This window comes from Leptodactylus fuscus, chromosome 1, assembly GCF_031893055.1.
Source record: "Leptodactylus fuscus isolate aLepFus1 chromosome 1, aLepFus1.hap2, whole genome shotgun sequence".
NCBI lineage: Eukaryota > Metazoa > Chordata > Amphibia > Anura > Leptodactylidae > Leptodactylus > Leptodactylus fuscus.
Window position 1 is genome coordinate 31,237,337 of NC_134265.1, and position 16,593 is coordinate 31,253,929.

At 43.7% G+C, this 16,593-nt stretch overlaps 1 protein-coding gene across 1 annotated transcript in view; it reads left to right on the top strand.

Moving 5' to 3' along the window:
• Positions 1-16,593, top strand: part of PARP8 (poly(ADP-ribose) polymerase family member 8) — a 216,765-nt gene that overhangs the window by 188,132 nt on the left and 12,040 nt on the right. Inside the window, exons 17-21 of the mRNA XM_075269267.1 lie at positions 156-221; positions 5,516-5,583; positions 13,282-13,330; positions 14,342-14,454; positions 15,554-15,626. Coding sequence (XP_075125368.1) covers positions 156-221; positions 5,516-5,583; positions 13,282-13,330; positions 14,342-14,454; positions 15,554-15,626 — 369 coding nt within the window. The remainder of the gene's footprint in view (positions 1-155; positions 222-5,515; positions 5,584-13,281; positions 13,331-14,341; positions 14,455-15,553; positions 15,627-16,593) is intronic.

The following is a 16,593-nucleotide window of genomic DNA, read 5'->3' on the forward strand; positions in this document are numbered from 1 at the left end:
CAGCGAAACATGCAGGTTCACCCCTGTGTATAACCCCTATTATAAATGTATGTCTATCATGTGTATGTGTATTCACAGAGCTATATAAAATTCGTATAGATTTTTTTGACCTTCTTGTTGTTAAATTTCTTGACTTGTCTTTATTTTCCCAACAGAAAAAGAACTACGACAGAGTAATGAAAGCATTAGACAGTATCACTTCCATCAGAGAGATGACGCAAGTGAGCACCTTTATTTTTATGTATGGTAATGAGGTTTATTTTATCTTATTATACAGTAAGAGAGATGAGACGTCTGATGAATATATCCTTAATAATTGTTGCCTGGATACAGCATTGAATGGTATCAGAAGAGAGACCATTGTGACGATCTTCTGGCAGTGACGTGTACGGCCATGATGGCACCATTACAGAGACACTGGCATAGAATAGAGCTCAGACAGTCAGGGGTCCCCCACTAGATCTAATGGGCTTTATCAGGGTTTGCCCCGTTCCTCTGACGGTACTGTTAGCAGAATACTGGCATTGGCGGCCTCCTTAAAGGGAACCTATCAAGGTGATTTAGAACACTAGACGACACAAAGGTCCTTATAGATTGGGGGTTTAGTGTCCCAAATTGCCCTGTTATTAACCAATCCATAGCTGTATTAAAAGTAAAAAACCTTAAAGGGATTCTACCATTAAAGCAACTTTTTTTCTAATTACCACGTCGGAATAGCCTTAAGAAAGGCTATTCATCTCCTACCTTTAGATGTGATCTCCGTCGCGCCGTTCCTTGGAAATAACGGTACTTACCGGTATGCTAATGAGGTCTTGGCAGCAATGGGGGCGTACTTCTTCTTCATCTGCCTCCTCCCCTTGTCTGTCGTCTTCTTTCTTCATCGTGTCTGATGCCTGCGCAGTCAGTGGCCATATTTCCAAGGCTGCAATTGCGCGCATGCGCAGTACGCTCCTCACGTCTTCGCCGAACAGAGTGTACTGCGCATGCTCAGTAAGGTCCGTACAGCCCTCCGACGCGCGAGTGAACTCATCCAGGCGTCGGAGGGCTTTATGGACCTTACTGAGCATGCGCAGTACACTCTGTTCGGCGACGACGTGAGGAGCATACTGCGCATGCACGCAATTGCATCCTTGGAAATATGGCCACCGACTGCGCAGGCGTCAGACACGACAAAGAAAGAAGACGACAGACAAGGGGAGGAGGCAGATGAAGAAGAACGCCCCCATTGCTGCCGAGACCTCATTAGCATACCGATAAGTACCGGTATTTCCAAGGAACGGCGCGACGGAGACCACATCTAAAGGTAGGAGACGAATAGCCTTTCTTAAGGCTATTCCAACGTGGTAATTAGAAAAAAAGTTGCTATAATGGTAGAATCCCTTTAATACTTACCTAGAGATGAATCCCAAGGGACTGATCTGTAGCCCTCCCGGTTCATGCGCTCTCCTTCAGTGAGGCCAGACATGTACAACCCGGCTTCATTGCGCATGTGCCAGAAGTTCAGCGCATGCGCACTGAAGCCGTGGTGTACTGCTCTGGCTTCATTGAAGAACTTTGAGTACAGCGACAGAGGGGGTATAAATTTTTTTTATTTTTAGTGTGGATGACACATTATAACAGGACCGATAAGCTGATCCAGAAGGATGGTTTAGTGTGCTTTAGATTCCCTTTAAATCATAATTCTGGGTATATACTCAAAGAATCTCATTTATCAAAATTGCCTAAAGAAATTTCTCTTCATTTTCTGTTGTGCGGCTCCATGCGTCCTAATGCCCTATATCACTGCTGGTGGAAAAAGTGAGGTAGTTGGACATGGGATGTCAAGATGTCAAAAAAGTTCTGTAAATACTGAAATCTTATAGAATCGTAACCCTACCTGCCGCTAGCACTGGTCTGGATGTGACACCCCTTCTTATATACAGGGCCTGTCTGCGTTGTCACAGGCTTCATAAACCACTCTTGATAAATCGACTCCAACATACCCAAATTGTATTATTATTGTTTGGGAACCATACTGTAAGGCACATATAATGTATACATTTTTTTAATCACTGTATGGTTTTGTACCATATCATAGTTACATAGATGATGAGGTTGGATAAAGACATTAGCCCATCAAGTCCAACCTATAACCCTACAATCCCTACAGTGGAAGTGCCTACAGAAGTTCCCATACAGTGTATCATCCTTTGATGATTGGCCTTAAAGGGTTTTTTTGGCCCTTAAAGCATGTCTCATACTGATGACTAGAGATGGGAGAACTGAGCCAGGATTCGGAAATTCCAAATTGTTCCTTTATTTATTTTTTTTCTAAACTGAAGAAATGAAGACTCATCGCAGGTGAACTAAAAGGGCCTCCTCATTATACGGTGGAGTCTTTTCAGACTGCAGAGTATAATAGGTGGAGGCCTGGGGGAGGTCACAAAAAAAAAAAAAAAACATGCATACTAACTTTCCATTGCCTCTTTTGGCCTCTTCATGGCATCTGGCACTCTCCTGTGATGTCATGTACCTGGGTTTACCGATGATTCTTGTGATTGGGCCCCAAGATGTCACATGGACACACAAAGTTCCATGATCTGTCTACACTAGAAGCCCTTAGAGTGTTCTACACTATGCTTTATGGTCAGGTTCCTAGGAACCCTAGGAGTTTTCTATACTATGTTCTATAGATAGGTTTCTAGGAATCCTGACAGTATGCTACACTTTTTTTTACAGATAGGTCCCTAGGGGCCCTGACAGTGTTCTACACCATGTTTTATAGATAGGTTCCTAGGATCCCTGACAGTGTTCTATACTATGTTTTATAGATAGGTTCCTAGGAGCCCTGACAGTATTCTATGCTATGTTTTATAGATAGGTTCCTAGGAGCCCTGACAGTGTTCTACACTATGTATTGTAGATAGATTCCTAGGAGCCCTGACAGTATTTTATGCTATGTTTTATAGATAGGTTCCTAGGAGCCCTGACAGTGTTCTACACTATGTTTTATAGATAGGTTCCTAGGAGCCCTGACAGTGTTCTACACTATGTTTCATAGATAGGTTCCTAGGAGCCCTGACAGTGTTCTACACTATGTTTTATAGATAGGTTCCTATGAGTCCTGACAGTGTCATACACTATGTTTTATAGATAGGTTCCTAAGAGCCCTGACAGTGTTCTACACTATGTTTTATAGATAGGTTCCTAGGAGCCCTGACAGTGTTCTACACTATGTTTTATAGATAGGTTCCTAGGAGTCCTGACAGTTTTCTACACTATGTTTTATAGATAGGTTACTAGGAGCCCTGACAGTGTTCTACACTATGTATTGTAGATAGATTCCTAGGAGCCCTGACTGTGTTCTATGCTATGTTTTATAGATAGGTTCCTAGGAGCCCTGGCAGTGTTCTACACTATGTTTTATAGATAGGTTCCTAGGAGCCCTGACAGTGTTCTACACTATGTTTTATAGATAGGTTCCTAGGAGCCCTGACAGTGTTCTACACTATGTGTTATAGATAGGTTCCTAGGAGCCCTGACAGTGTCATACACTATGTTTTATAGATAGGTTCCTAGGAGCCCTGACAGTGTTCTACACTATGTATTGTAGATAGATTCCTAGGAGCCCTGACAGTATTCTATGCTATGTTTTATAGATAGGTTCCTAGGAGCCCTGACAGTGTTCTACACTATGTTTTATAGATAGGTTCCTAGGAGCCCTGACAGTGTCCTACACTATGTTTTATAGATAGGTTCCTAGGAGTCCTGACAGTGTCATACACTATGTTTTATAGATAGGTTCCTAGGAGCCCTGACGGTGTTATATACTATGTATTATAGATAGGTTCCTAGGAGCCCTGACAGTGTTCTACACTATGTATTATAGATAGGTTCCTAGGAGCCCTGACAGTGTTCTACACTATGTTTTATAGATAGGTTCCTAGGAGCCCTGACAGTGTTCTACACTATGTATTGTAGATAGATTCCTAGGAACCCTGACAGTATTCTATGCTATGTATTATAGATATGTTCCTAGGAGCCCTGACAGTGTCCTACACTATGTGTTATAGATAGGTTCCTAGGAGTCCTGACAGTTTTCTACACTATGTTTTATAGATAGGTTCCTAGGAGCCCTGACAGTGTTCTACACTATGTTTTATAAATAAGTTTTTCAGAGCCCTAAGAGTATTCTACATGAAACAAATCATGAGTGGTTCACCCATCTCTACTGATGACCTATCCACAGAATAGGCCATCAATTTGTGATCTGTAGGGATCCGACACAAGGCTTAGATCATCTGTTCTGGCCACCTCAAGGCTCACGAGACTTCTGCAGTGGACGAGGACCAGATGCAGTCTGTTCCTATTCAAGTAATGGGGTAGAAACTGCAGCCCCATCCACTTCATGTCAGTAGAGCCAGGGAACTACAACTCCAATCGTATTTCTGGAAAAAGAACAGACTGCATCCACTCCCTGTCCATTGCAGTAGCTTTCAACGTTTAAGACCCCCATAGATCAGATACTGATGACCTATCCTATGAATAGGTCATCAGTAGAGCTGAACGATTAGTGAAATATTCGAGATTCGAGATTCGTTTTGAGTAGAGCCTCAATATTCGACTACTCGATCGAATATCGAATCCCATTATAGTCTATGGGAAAAAATGCTCGAATGATTCATGTGGACAGTGCGCGGCAATGCTATGGGGTCCGTGTGCTTAACTGTCCAGCACTTGCAGTTGCGCTGATATTCCGTTCGGGGGGTCCTCCTGTGGACTCCTTCCAGACGGGAGGCAAGCACTAATGTGAACTGGCCCTTACTTGTCTTGCAGAACCAGTATTGATTGGCCGAATGCTATACATAGCATTCGGCCAATCAACGCTGGTTCTGCAGCGGGCTCGTCTTTGCTAGTCGGGAAAGCTGGCAGCTTGCGGTTATTGCTATTGGCCGAATGCTATACAGTGTACAGCATTCGGCCAATCAACGCTGGTTCTGCCGGAGGCTCATCAGTGACGAGGCGGAGTCTAAGATTGGACCACAATGAAGACTGCTGTGGTCCGATCTTAGACTCCGCCTCATCACAGACAAGCCTCCGGCAGAACCAGCGTTGATTGGCTGAATGCTGTACACTGTATAGCGGTCGGCCAATCAATGCTGGTTCTGAACCAAATCTTTACTGCGAATAGGAGTAGTATTCGATAGAGTACGAGTATTTCGAATACCTACTCGATCGAATACTACTCGCTCATCTCTAGTCATCAGTATAAAACATGTTTAAAAAATACCGGTATTGTATATATTGGTAAAAAGCAGGTACCATGAGTGATGGATTTAAGAACTCTAATGCTTTGGAGGAGGGAGAGGCTTGTCCTTATGTGACCCTGGCATATGATTTTGTAGTACAGTCACAGCCTGTACTGTGCCAATGCCAGTCCTGGATATGGCTTGATACTGCAATGATTAACTCTTCGTACACTACAGTATTGCAAGCACAGGAATATTCCCGGTAACATTGTCTTTATTTCTTCTAGGCACCTTATTTGGAAATCAAGAAACAGATGGATAAGCAAGATCCCTTGGCCCATCCTTTGCTGCAATGGTTTGTGATGCTATTTATAAATCAGTCTACGTTGCTTCCTGCGAAATACATTATCTCGCAAATCAAATTTGCCGCTGCGATATTGGGAAATGGGAGCGATATCTTCAGTGAAAGGGACAGAAGTGACAAATAACAGAGGAGCTAAACCACAATGCTTTAGAAGGAATTTATCATAAGATGGAAGCGTGGGGTGGCAGGACGATAAATGCGCAGAAGTCAAAGAAAATCCGTAAAATGATAGATATTGTAACAAATTGTCAATGGGCTAACAAATAACCGCACGAGAACTTATAACTTAACCGCACGAGAAGTATGCTGCCTCCCAGGAGCAAAAATCAAGGATGTGGTCGATAGGATACCAAGCCTCCTCAGCTCCAAGGATGACTACCCATTCCTACTGATACATGTGGGTACAAACGACACGGCAAAAAATGATTTACCAACTATCTATAAAGACTTTGAAAATTTGGGGAAGACAGTGAAGGAACTGGATGCGCAGGTAGTATTCTCATCAATCCTCCCAGTTGATGGTCATGGCATCAGGAGATGGGATAGAATACTAGAGGTAAACACCTGGCTTCGACGGTGGTGCCGAGAGCAAGGATTTGGATTTTTGGACCATGGCATGAATTACCTCTACGATGGACTCCTTGCTAGAGACGGGATACATCTCACAAAACCTGGGAAAAACATATTTGCCAGAAGACTTGCCACACTCATCAGAAGGGCTTTAAACTAGAAGAAGAGGGGATGGGAAGAAAAAAGAAAGACAAGAACATGCAGCTAAAAGACATACTAAACAAGGTTACTAGATGTGGTAAAGAGGACCCAAGACAGGATACTCAGAAGGAAATTACGAAAAAGGATACAACAGAGCACAATCTGAAATGTTTTTACACAAACGCACAAAGCATGGGAAACAAACAAGGAGAACTAGAGCTGATGATACACAAGGAAAACTATGACGTCATCGGCATCACAGAAACCTGGTGGAACGACATGCATGATTGGAACATACAGATGGAAGGATACAACTTATTCAAAAAGAATAGAACTAATAAAAGAGGGGGTGGAGTTGCATTGTATGTTAAAAAAGAACACATCTCCACAGAATTTACAGTTTTACAGAATGATAATCTACTGGAAATTATTTGGGTAGTAATTCAAGGGAAAAACAATGATAAGGACATCACACTAGGCGTTTATTACAGACCACCAGGACAGACAGAAGACATGGATGAGATTTTTTCACAGCAAATGACCACGCTCTCAATGAAACATGAAATAGTGATCATGGGAGACTTCAATTACCCTGACATTCCTTGGGAAACCCACACAGCCAAGAGTAAAGGCTCCATCAAATTTTTATCCTCTCTAGCAGACAACTTCATTGCCCAGCTAGTAGAAGAAAACACGAGAGGAACATCCATTTTGGACCTAGTCCTAACCAACAAAGAGCACATGGTTAAGGGACTACGGGTAGCAGGGACACTGGGATTCAGCGATCATGCTATACTTGAGTTTGGGGTTGCAAGAAGAAGAAGACCTGAGAAGACACAGACTTCAAGGCTCGACTTTAGCAGGGCAGACTTCAAGAGCCTGAAGGCAAGGGTTAGCAGAATTCCATGGTGCAAAATTCTTAAGCACAAAAATGCACATGAAGGGTGGGAAATCTTCCGTAGGGAAATCATTAAAGCACAGGAACTAACAATACCTAGAAGGAAGAAAAATGGGAAGCACCTAAAAATATCAGGATGGATGACCAAAAAATTACATAACCTGCTAAAAAGGAAAAAGGAAACATACAAAAAGTGGAAGATGGGAACTATACCTAAGGAAGAGTACACAGCAGTCTGCAGACTCTGCAAGACAAGCATCAAAGGAGCTAAGGCTGAACACGAATTGAAGCTTGAAAAAGAGGCAAAGAGTAAGGTAAAAGGATTTTGGGGATATGTTAAAAGCAAAAGAAAAGTGAAGGAGACCATTGGAGTCCTGCAGAATGACAAAGGAGAAACAGTTAACATGGTGGAACAGCAGGTGGAGCTACTAAATTCATATTATGTATCCGTCTTCTCCCAAGAAACTAATGGAAATATCGACATTAATGGTGATGGAGATGAGGGGAAGGAGGACTCCAAGCTGACTATAAGCGAAGGTCTGGTAAGAGAGCACTTAGCCAAATTACAGGAAACCAAGTCCCCAGGACCAGACGATTTACACCCTAGAGTCCTGAAAGAGATAGCAGAGGAAATAACAGAACCCCTTGCTATAATCTTCGGTAAGTCATGGGAAACAGGAGTGGTCCCTTTAGATTGGAAAAGGGCAAATGTTGTCCCCATCTACAAAAAGGGGAAAAGGGACGATCCAGGAAATTACAGGCCGGTAAGTCTGACCTCGATAGCAGGAAAAATCTTTGAGCAAATTGTCAAGGAACATTTACTTCGGTACCTGGATGGGAAGGCATTAATTAACCAGAGCCAGCACGGCTTTATGACCAATAAATCTTGTCAGACTAACCTGATTTCCTTCTACAACAAAATCACTGAATGGTTGGACCAAGGGAATGCCGTGGACATAGTATATCTTGACTTCAGTAAGGCATTTGATAAAGTATCACATAACCTTCTTATTGAAAAAATGATTAAGTATGGCTTTGACAAAAAATCAGTTCGGTGGATTCACAACTGGCTTAATGATCGGGCACAACGAGTAATACTAAATGGCTACACATCGAACTGGAAGAAAGTCAAAAGCAGGGTGCCGCAGGGCTCTGTTTTGGGCCCAGTACTTTTTAATATCTTTATAAATGATCTGGACGATGGAATTATTGGGGAACTCATAAAATTTGCAGATGATACGAAGATAGGAGGAATAGCCAACACTAGAGAGGAGAGAGAGTGTATTCAAAAGGACTTAGACACACTGGAACAATGGGCTGAGGCGAACAAAATGGTATTTAACAGGGACAAATGCAAAGTTCTACATCTGGGTAACAGAAATGTAAAAAACATATATAGTATGGGAGGAATAGAACTAAGTGATAGCATAGGGGAAAAGGACTTGGGCATAATAGTAGATCACAAATTCAACATGAGCCAACAGTGCGGTGCTGCTGCAAAAAAGGCTAATAAAATTCTGGGATGTATTAAGACAAGCATTGAATCTAGATCAAGAGAGGTCATTATTCCGCTGTACTCTTCCCTGGTCAGACCACACCTGGAATACTGTGTACAGTTCTGGGCGCCTCAATTCAAGAAAGACATCGATATATTGGAGCAAGTCCAGAGAAGAGCAACCAAAATGGTGGAAGGTCTGCAAACCATGTCCTATGAGGAGCGGCTAAAAGAACTGGGATTGTTTAGTTTGCAGAAGAGAAGGCTGAGGGGAGATTTAATAGCAGTCTACAAATATCTGAAAGGTAGTCACAGTGCAGAGGGATCTACCCTATTCTCATTAGCACAAGGAAGTACAAGAAGCAATGGGATGAAACTAAAGGGAAAGAGATACAGATTAGACATTAGGAAAAACTTTCTGACAGTGAGGGTAGTGAGAGAGTGGAATAGGCTGCCACGGGAGGTGGTGGGCGCTCCATCAATGGAAATCTTCAAGCGGAATCTGGATAAACATATAGCTGGGATGATTTAGGAAAACCTGCACTCGCAGGGGGTTGGACCCGATGGCCCTTGAGGTCCCTTCCAACTCTACCATAAGAAAATACGTAAAGGTCTTATTAAAGAAGTGTCCCATTTTTAGCAGGGTACATAATGGAATACATAGGGGAAGATTTATTGTCATGTCAAAGACAGTTTTTGTTTTAGAAATGATGATAAATGTGGCCCACTGGGTCAAGCAAAATTCTGACGTAAATTGTGCCCAAAAACAGCAGTAATGCGTCAAAGTTTACATATATGTTTGTGGCAGTGGTGAACCTAGCCTCTCTGCTGCCTGAGGCGGACGATCAAAAGATAACCCCCCTGGTATTGAGTCCGGGGCGGGGGTGTTCAACTTTTGATCGTCTGCCTCAGGCAGCGGGGGGGTTGGGGGTGCTAGCGGTAACATTGCAATAAATACAATGCAGTAATATTTTGTGCAGTAATACTCACAGGAGACATCTTCCCACATTTCCCATCTCTTCCCTTTGGACCACCATGACCACTTCTTCCATCTGTGACTTGACTTTGGAAAGTTTGCAATACAGACATCTGTAAATATACAGACATCTGTACATATATAATGTCCCGCAGCAGCCCCTGCAGCCTATATCATGCCCCACAGTGGTACAATAGACTGTGGAGCATAATAGAGGTTGCGGGGGGGGGGGGGGGGGGGTCCGCTGTGGCACATAGTAGAGGTTACAGGGGCCATGGTGGACCCTTCAATCTCTATTATGCCCCATAGTTGCCCACCCAACTTATTATGCCCCACAGTTGCACACCCATAAACTATTATTATACTTCGGGGGATCTTTTAATAATCGGAGCTCCAGGGGAGGTGAGGGAACATAATAAACAGTGTTACTCACCTCTCCGGGATCTGATGTTAATCCTAGCAGGCTTCGGGCCTATATGGTAATGTTCAGACGTTACATGCATCTCTGGTGTAGCAGAGCTCAGCGCACACTCAGCATTGCTACATCTGAGATCGGACTGTGGACCGATCTTAGACTCCGCCTCCTCCGGAACTCAGCTCTGCTACATCTCTGGTGTAGCAGATCTGTGCGCTCAACACTGCTATATCTGAGATTGGACCAGAATGGAGACTGCTGTGGTCCGATCTTAGACTCTGCCTCCTCTGGCAGAACCAGCGTTGATTGGCCGAATGCTGTACTCTGTATGGCATTCGGCCAATCAATGCTGTTCAATGCATTCCTATGGGAAAAAGTCTGCTCCCGCACAACACAAGCTGACAGGGATCCCGACGAGATAGTGGTGTAATACAGGTACTTGGACATTAATAATAATAATAATAATACATTTTATTTATATAGCGCCAACATATTCCGCAGCACTGTACAATTTATAGGGTTCAGATACAGACATACATAACAAAGAACGTCATTTCACACAATGGGACTGAGGGCCCTGCTCAAAAGAGCTTACAATCTATGAGGTAGAGGGGGTGACACAAGAGGTAGCAGGGGCGGCATTGCTTATACAGTGTTCAGACAATTTTGTAATAGGGGTTACAGTCATTACACATACAAAACTTTGTGAGCCGTCACTAGTCGTGTCCTTTAACATGTGGATAGAGCTTGGACAACTATGTTAGGCTGAAAAGGCATCAAGAACGGAAGGGTTAGCATTAGGAATTGTGATAGGCTTTTCTGAAAAGATGTGTCTTTAGTTTGCGTTTGAAACTGTAGAAATTGGGAGTTAATCTGATTGTCCGGGGTAGAGCATTCCAGAGAAGTGGTGCAACTCGGGAGAAGTCTTGTATACGAGCGTGGGAGGTTCTGATAATAGGGGGCATGTTAGATGACCCCAGACATGCTTCCCCTGCTGTCCCAGTTGCATTCCTGGGTGTTAGCATAATTTCCTGTGGTGTCATAGTGGACTTGGTGACTCTCCTGAGTCGAAGTGTGGCTTCCCCTGAAACAAAACATTTTTCCCCATAGACTATAATGGAGTTCGATATTCGTTCGAATAGTCGAATATTGAGGGGCTATTCGAAATGAATCTCGAATATTTCACTGTTCACTAATCTCTAAAACTTACATATAGACATGAATAATAATAATAATAATAAAAACCATTACCTAGCCGTTAAATTTTCTATTGCTTCTATGGTTCCGATGGTCCCCAATGCTTAGGTTACATATATGAATCATGTGACTGCTGTAGCCAATGACACATCTGTCCTACATGGAAGCATCACCAGAGAGACCAGTGATTGGTGGCAGTGGTCATGTGAATGATTTATATGATGTCATCTGGTACCTGAGTGAGGGCGCTGGAACAACACAGGATTTAATGGGTAAATAGCGGATATTTTTATTACCGTTTACTGTTCTTAAAATATTAGATAATCCTCTAATTTCAATTCTATTTCACGGGGTTGTCAGGACTTATATAATACCTCAATAGTGACAGGGGCATAACAATCGTGGTTGGGCCCAGCGAGGTACAGAGCCTGCGGACAGGGCCCGGTACCACTATGACAGTGGTCGGGGAAAGCCTGATTCCTGACCGCTATACATATTGTAAATTAAAAGGGACCCCGGCATGTCGCCAGGCCTCTTCTCAACAGATATAAGCCCAAGGGAAGTGACTTAAAATAATAAATAGATATACTCACCTCTCCTGGGTTCAGCGTCCTCTCCAGCATCTTCCGTCATGTGACTGAGGCTTGTGATTAGACCTCAGCGATCACATGGGGCACAGTTTACAAAAGTTGTTACACACTTGTTACGCCACTGCTCATGTGTCCAAAATGTCTAAAAATAAGTTCAGGATCATACAAAGAAGGGGTAAAGTTCCAAAAACCAAGCTGGAGTTTCCATTTTGTTGAGGCTGATAGCTGCTAAAGGGGCCTGTGACATAGGTTTGTTCTTAAAGGGGTATTCCCACGTCGCATACTCACCACTCTTCGCTGCTGTAAACTCTTCTTTCTTCCTGCTTTGTTGCGTCATTGGTGGGCGGGGTTACATATGCAAAGCCAAGCGGCGAGATGCCGCTGGCCCTGCGTGAACGCTCATAGATGGTGAGACCAGTCAGTTCTCAAGCCTTCACAATGCAATACAGACCCGGCATCCGCTGTAATAGAGAGGCGGATGCCGGGGAGTGTTAGACGCCGACACGGGTGCCTGCGACATCGCTACACTCCGGGGGGGGGGGGGGAGGGGGGCGGAGGAGTGGAATGCAAAGCACATGGAGCCCATAGACTATAATGGGCTCCGTGTGCTTGCCGCGCACTGCCCGCATGAATGAATTGTGGCAAGCACACAGAGCCCATTATAGTCTATGGGCTCTGTGTGCTTAAATCACAATGCTTGCATTAGCGTTGGTATTCCGTTTGGGGGGGTCTTCGTGTGGACTCCTTGCGGACGGAGGACGAACGCTAATGTGAACCAGGCATATGGAATATCAGGGCAGAATAGAAGTTGTATCAGAGTATGGAGTCCTCGAACAACCATTATAGGGTGGTTGCACGATTAAAAACGGGGCTGACCACTCTTCCAAAGTCATCCTATACCACGAGGAGTCTTACAATAGCTGGAGAGCCATCGGTTGGGAAAAACCTGACTTAGAGCTGATTACATCCTATAGCCGTATACAGTATATCCAGCCTGTAAACTCCTTATTATCTCTCATCAGTGCAATCCAATATAACGTTCCTCCCAATCCTCCAGCAGATTGTGATTACATGAAACAATATAACGTTACGGAAATCCAGTGGTATATAATACGGCCGATATATTATGTCACATTATGATTCAATGCGGCTGGCTTCCTGCGGTGGCTTATGACTCTCATCACAATTTTTATCTTTAGAGTTTGTCACTGTAACCGATACCATTTCCTTTCCACTTTGTTACCTCGCACATTAAGATATCGACAGTAAAGGCAATAAGAGAAGAGGCTGGAAAGGGATATTTGCAGAATGTGTCATTCTCTACGCAATTACCATGCAAATCTCCAAGAGATTTAGGAAGTTCGTAAAGGAGAACATCTGCTTATGCCTTGCTTATTTTTTTCACAGGGTTATTTCAAGTAATAGGTCTCATATCGTGAAACTGCCAGTTAACAGGGTAAGTTTGTTTCCTTATATAAGCAATGGCGCGTTAGTTGGATGGCGCGTTAGTTTATGTTTTATAGGTTGCTTGTTGTGTTGTTTTCTTCTTAGACTTTCTTGAGTTTTATGACTTACCTATTTCATACTATGCATCAGAAGAGCCATGTTCACATCTGCGTCGGAGTCTCCGTTTGGTGTACGTCAAACGTTTCTGGGCTAAAAAATGCTACAAGTCTTTTTCGTCTGGTGGTTTCATTTACAAAGATCGGACACCCAATGTTTCCATTATAGTCAATGGGGTCTGTTAGGCTCCCTATGTGGAAACTGTATTATTAGACCACTCGTCTGTTGTTCTGGTTCTCCACTGGACAAGAACCAGGGCCATTTTAATGCATTAAGGGGCATTGTACAAACTTTTTGAAAGTAATTTAGTTTCCCCTGTCCCCTCAACTACCAATGTTACAATGTGTATTTTTTTTACACCTACCTATTATACTCTGGGGTCTGAAGAGTATAACCATTTCACTTTCAGTTCGTATGGAACTTGTTTAAAATAGGGACCCGAACCATCTGAACCCAAAACAAAACAAATCTTGGAAGGTTTGCCCATCTCTCTAGGTTAGGGTCACCAGAAGCAAACAGTGTGAATTGGGGCCTCCATTGTTATCCTTGTTTTTGTCAATATACAAATACTTTTTGGAGCCATGAGGTTTGCAGTTGCAATATTTGAATAGAATGGAAGGCAAAGTCAGGCCGGAATTTGGCAGCGAATTTAAAGTTCCCGGACCAAGTGCACCCCCTCAAGTTACCCCCTTGTTTCTAGTTCTCACAGCTCATGTACGATGGTCTTCCATGTTTATAACATAGCGCGCATTAGTAAAATTTATAATTTTTATCTCCTAAATCTTAGACCAGACTTTCAGCTTTATTTACTACCCGATCTATCCCATGTGATTGAACTTGCATTTTTATATTCTGTCACTCGAGAACTGCGATCATTTTCAGATATCTATTTTATATTTTGCAGCAACTGAAATTTATGCACACCCCTCACCAGTTCCTATTACTCAGCAGTCCACCAGCCAAAGAAGCGAATTTCAGAGCTGCTAAAAAACTTTTCGGAAGCACATTTGCATTTCAGTAAGTTTTAATATTTCCTGCTGTTTAATGGTAACATGGTGCAGATAAATAATAGTGCAAGTATCATAGCGGTGAATATATTTTTTGGACTCTCGATTCATGTAGTGTACTATGAGTAGTGGGCTGCATTGCCTTATCAACCATGTATGATCATTTGTGCAGCAACCTATTGGAGAGACCCAGTCGATGGGAGTAGTAGGAGTTGTCAGCAGTAGGCAGTGGACTCCATCGACTCCTCCACTTCAACTCCACCATTGATACAGAACTGGGTGGCCTACAGGGTACCTAATGGTGGTGGTACATTCCCCAGGGGCACTTACTTTCTCCCTCTTGCTCAAAACTCAGGACACATCTGCACAGCTTTGCTGCTAGGCAAAGACTCACTCAAACACTGTCTGAGTCTCTTCCCCTTCCAACCAAAGGTTGGACTGAGCCATGGCTTTCCTAAGCAGTGGGGTGTTCCTCCAGCCCCAATGGAACAGCCCAAACACAAACAGATTATTACATAACAATGGTATGCCATGAGGAAGGAACGTTTTTCCTTCTGAAACGCGTAGCCATACCATGTGTCTGCACGATTATCTACTCCCTGTTACTATGTAACATTTTATCTGGATTGAAAATTAAAGTTATATTTTATTGAAGATTTACCGCCTGGTTGACGCTGGATTTTTATTGACACTAGAAAATCTATATTAGACTGTCTAGTCTTAGGTAAAGCTGAGCGAGTAGTATTTGGTAGAATACCTCCCCTGCATAGCTATTGGTGTAATTGTGTAATCGGTTGAATACCATGCGGTAAACGCAGTAAAAATTCTATGCCCCTCCCACCTTCCCTGGCGCTTTTTTTACACCAATAACTATGCAGGGTAGCTCATCTCTAGTCTTAGGTCTAAAACATATCTCCTTTACTAAACCTACCCCATTGTCTACAGCAGTGATCTACAGCAGAATGTCCATAACTAGAATCTGGAGATTGTCTTGGGATGCAAAGAGTTGTAGCTTCACAACAATTGGGCAGTCACAGGTTGGGGACAACTGGTCTTAGCATGTAAAGGTTTTACCAAAAATATAACTTGTTTTTTGTTGTCTGTTCCAGTGGCTCACACATTGAAAATTGGCACTCTATTCTGAGGAACGGATTAGTAGTTGCTTCCAATACAAGACTGCAGGTAATGTCTAGATTGTTTGGAAAAAGTCTCCATGGTCAATCTTTAAGTAGTTTACAAAATTGGTCTCATACAAAAAAATGTGTGGGCTCCATTATGGTTCCAGGATTTACCACCCAGGACAAAAGGATCTGGAGATAGATTCCTCATGCATATCCTTTGTACAAGCATTTGGACAGTCTCCCATCCCCTCTATTGAAGTTCTTCTAGAGCAGGGGTGCCCAATACGTCGATCACGATCTACCAGTCGATCGCAATGGACGTATGGGTCGATCGCGGGATGCAGCCAGGGATCCCCAGTGTCTGCTTGTTCACAGTGCAGGCTGAGAGTCGACTCTCCGCCTGTGCTGTGAACAAGCACTCCGGACACTTGCAGGCCGCTCTTAGGGATGGAGGGAGCCGGGGTGCTGCTTGTTCACAGCACAGGCTGAGAGTCATCTACGGACACTGGCAGGCGGGGCTGCCGCACCCCAGCCTGCCAGTGTCCAGAGATAACTCTCAGCCTGCGCTGTGAAGAAGCAGACAGCGGGGATACCTGGGCGGCCACAGAATGCCGCTGTCTCCTGCTCTCACAATCCACCCGGCCACGCCCACATTCCCAGCCCCACCCACAGACATACCGCACCCCGCCCACAGGCCCGCCCCAGCCCCGCCCACAAGAAGTGGGTAGTAGATCTTAGGGCTCGGTCATGAAGTAGCTCACATGCTGACACAGTGTGAACACCCCTGTTCTAGAGAGAGGAGTCCTGTGCAGGTTCTTACCATTATCACGTAGTAGTAAAGTAGCTAAGCCCATTTTCTCCAAAATTATCATTATATTCAATTTTATGGGGAGTGAAGCATGCTTGCCATTCTTTGCCTAGATACAGCAGCGGGTGGCCTCCTCACCACACAGGGCTTGGGGTGTAGAACCCCTTTAATCGGTATGGAGCCCAAAGGTGACCCATTTGTGGCATGTAGCATATCCTGT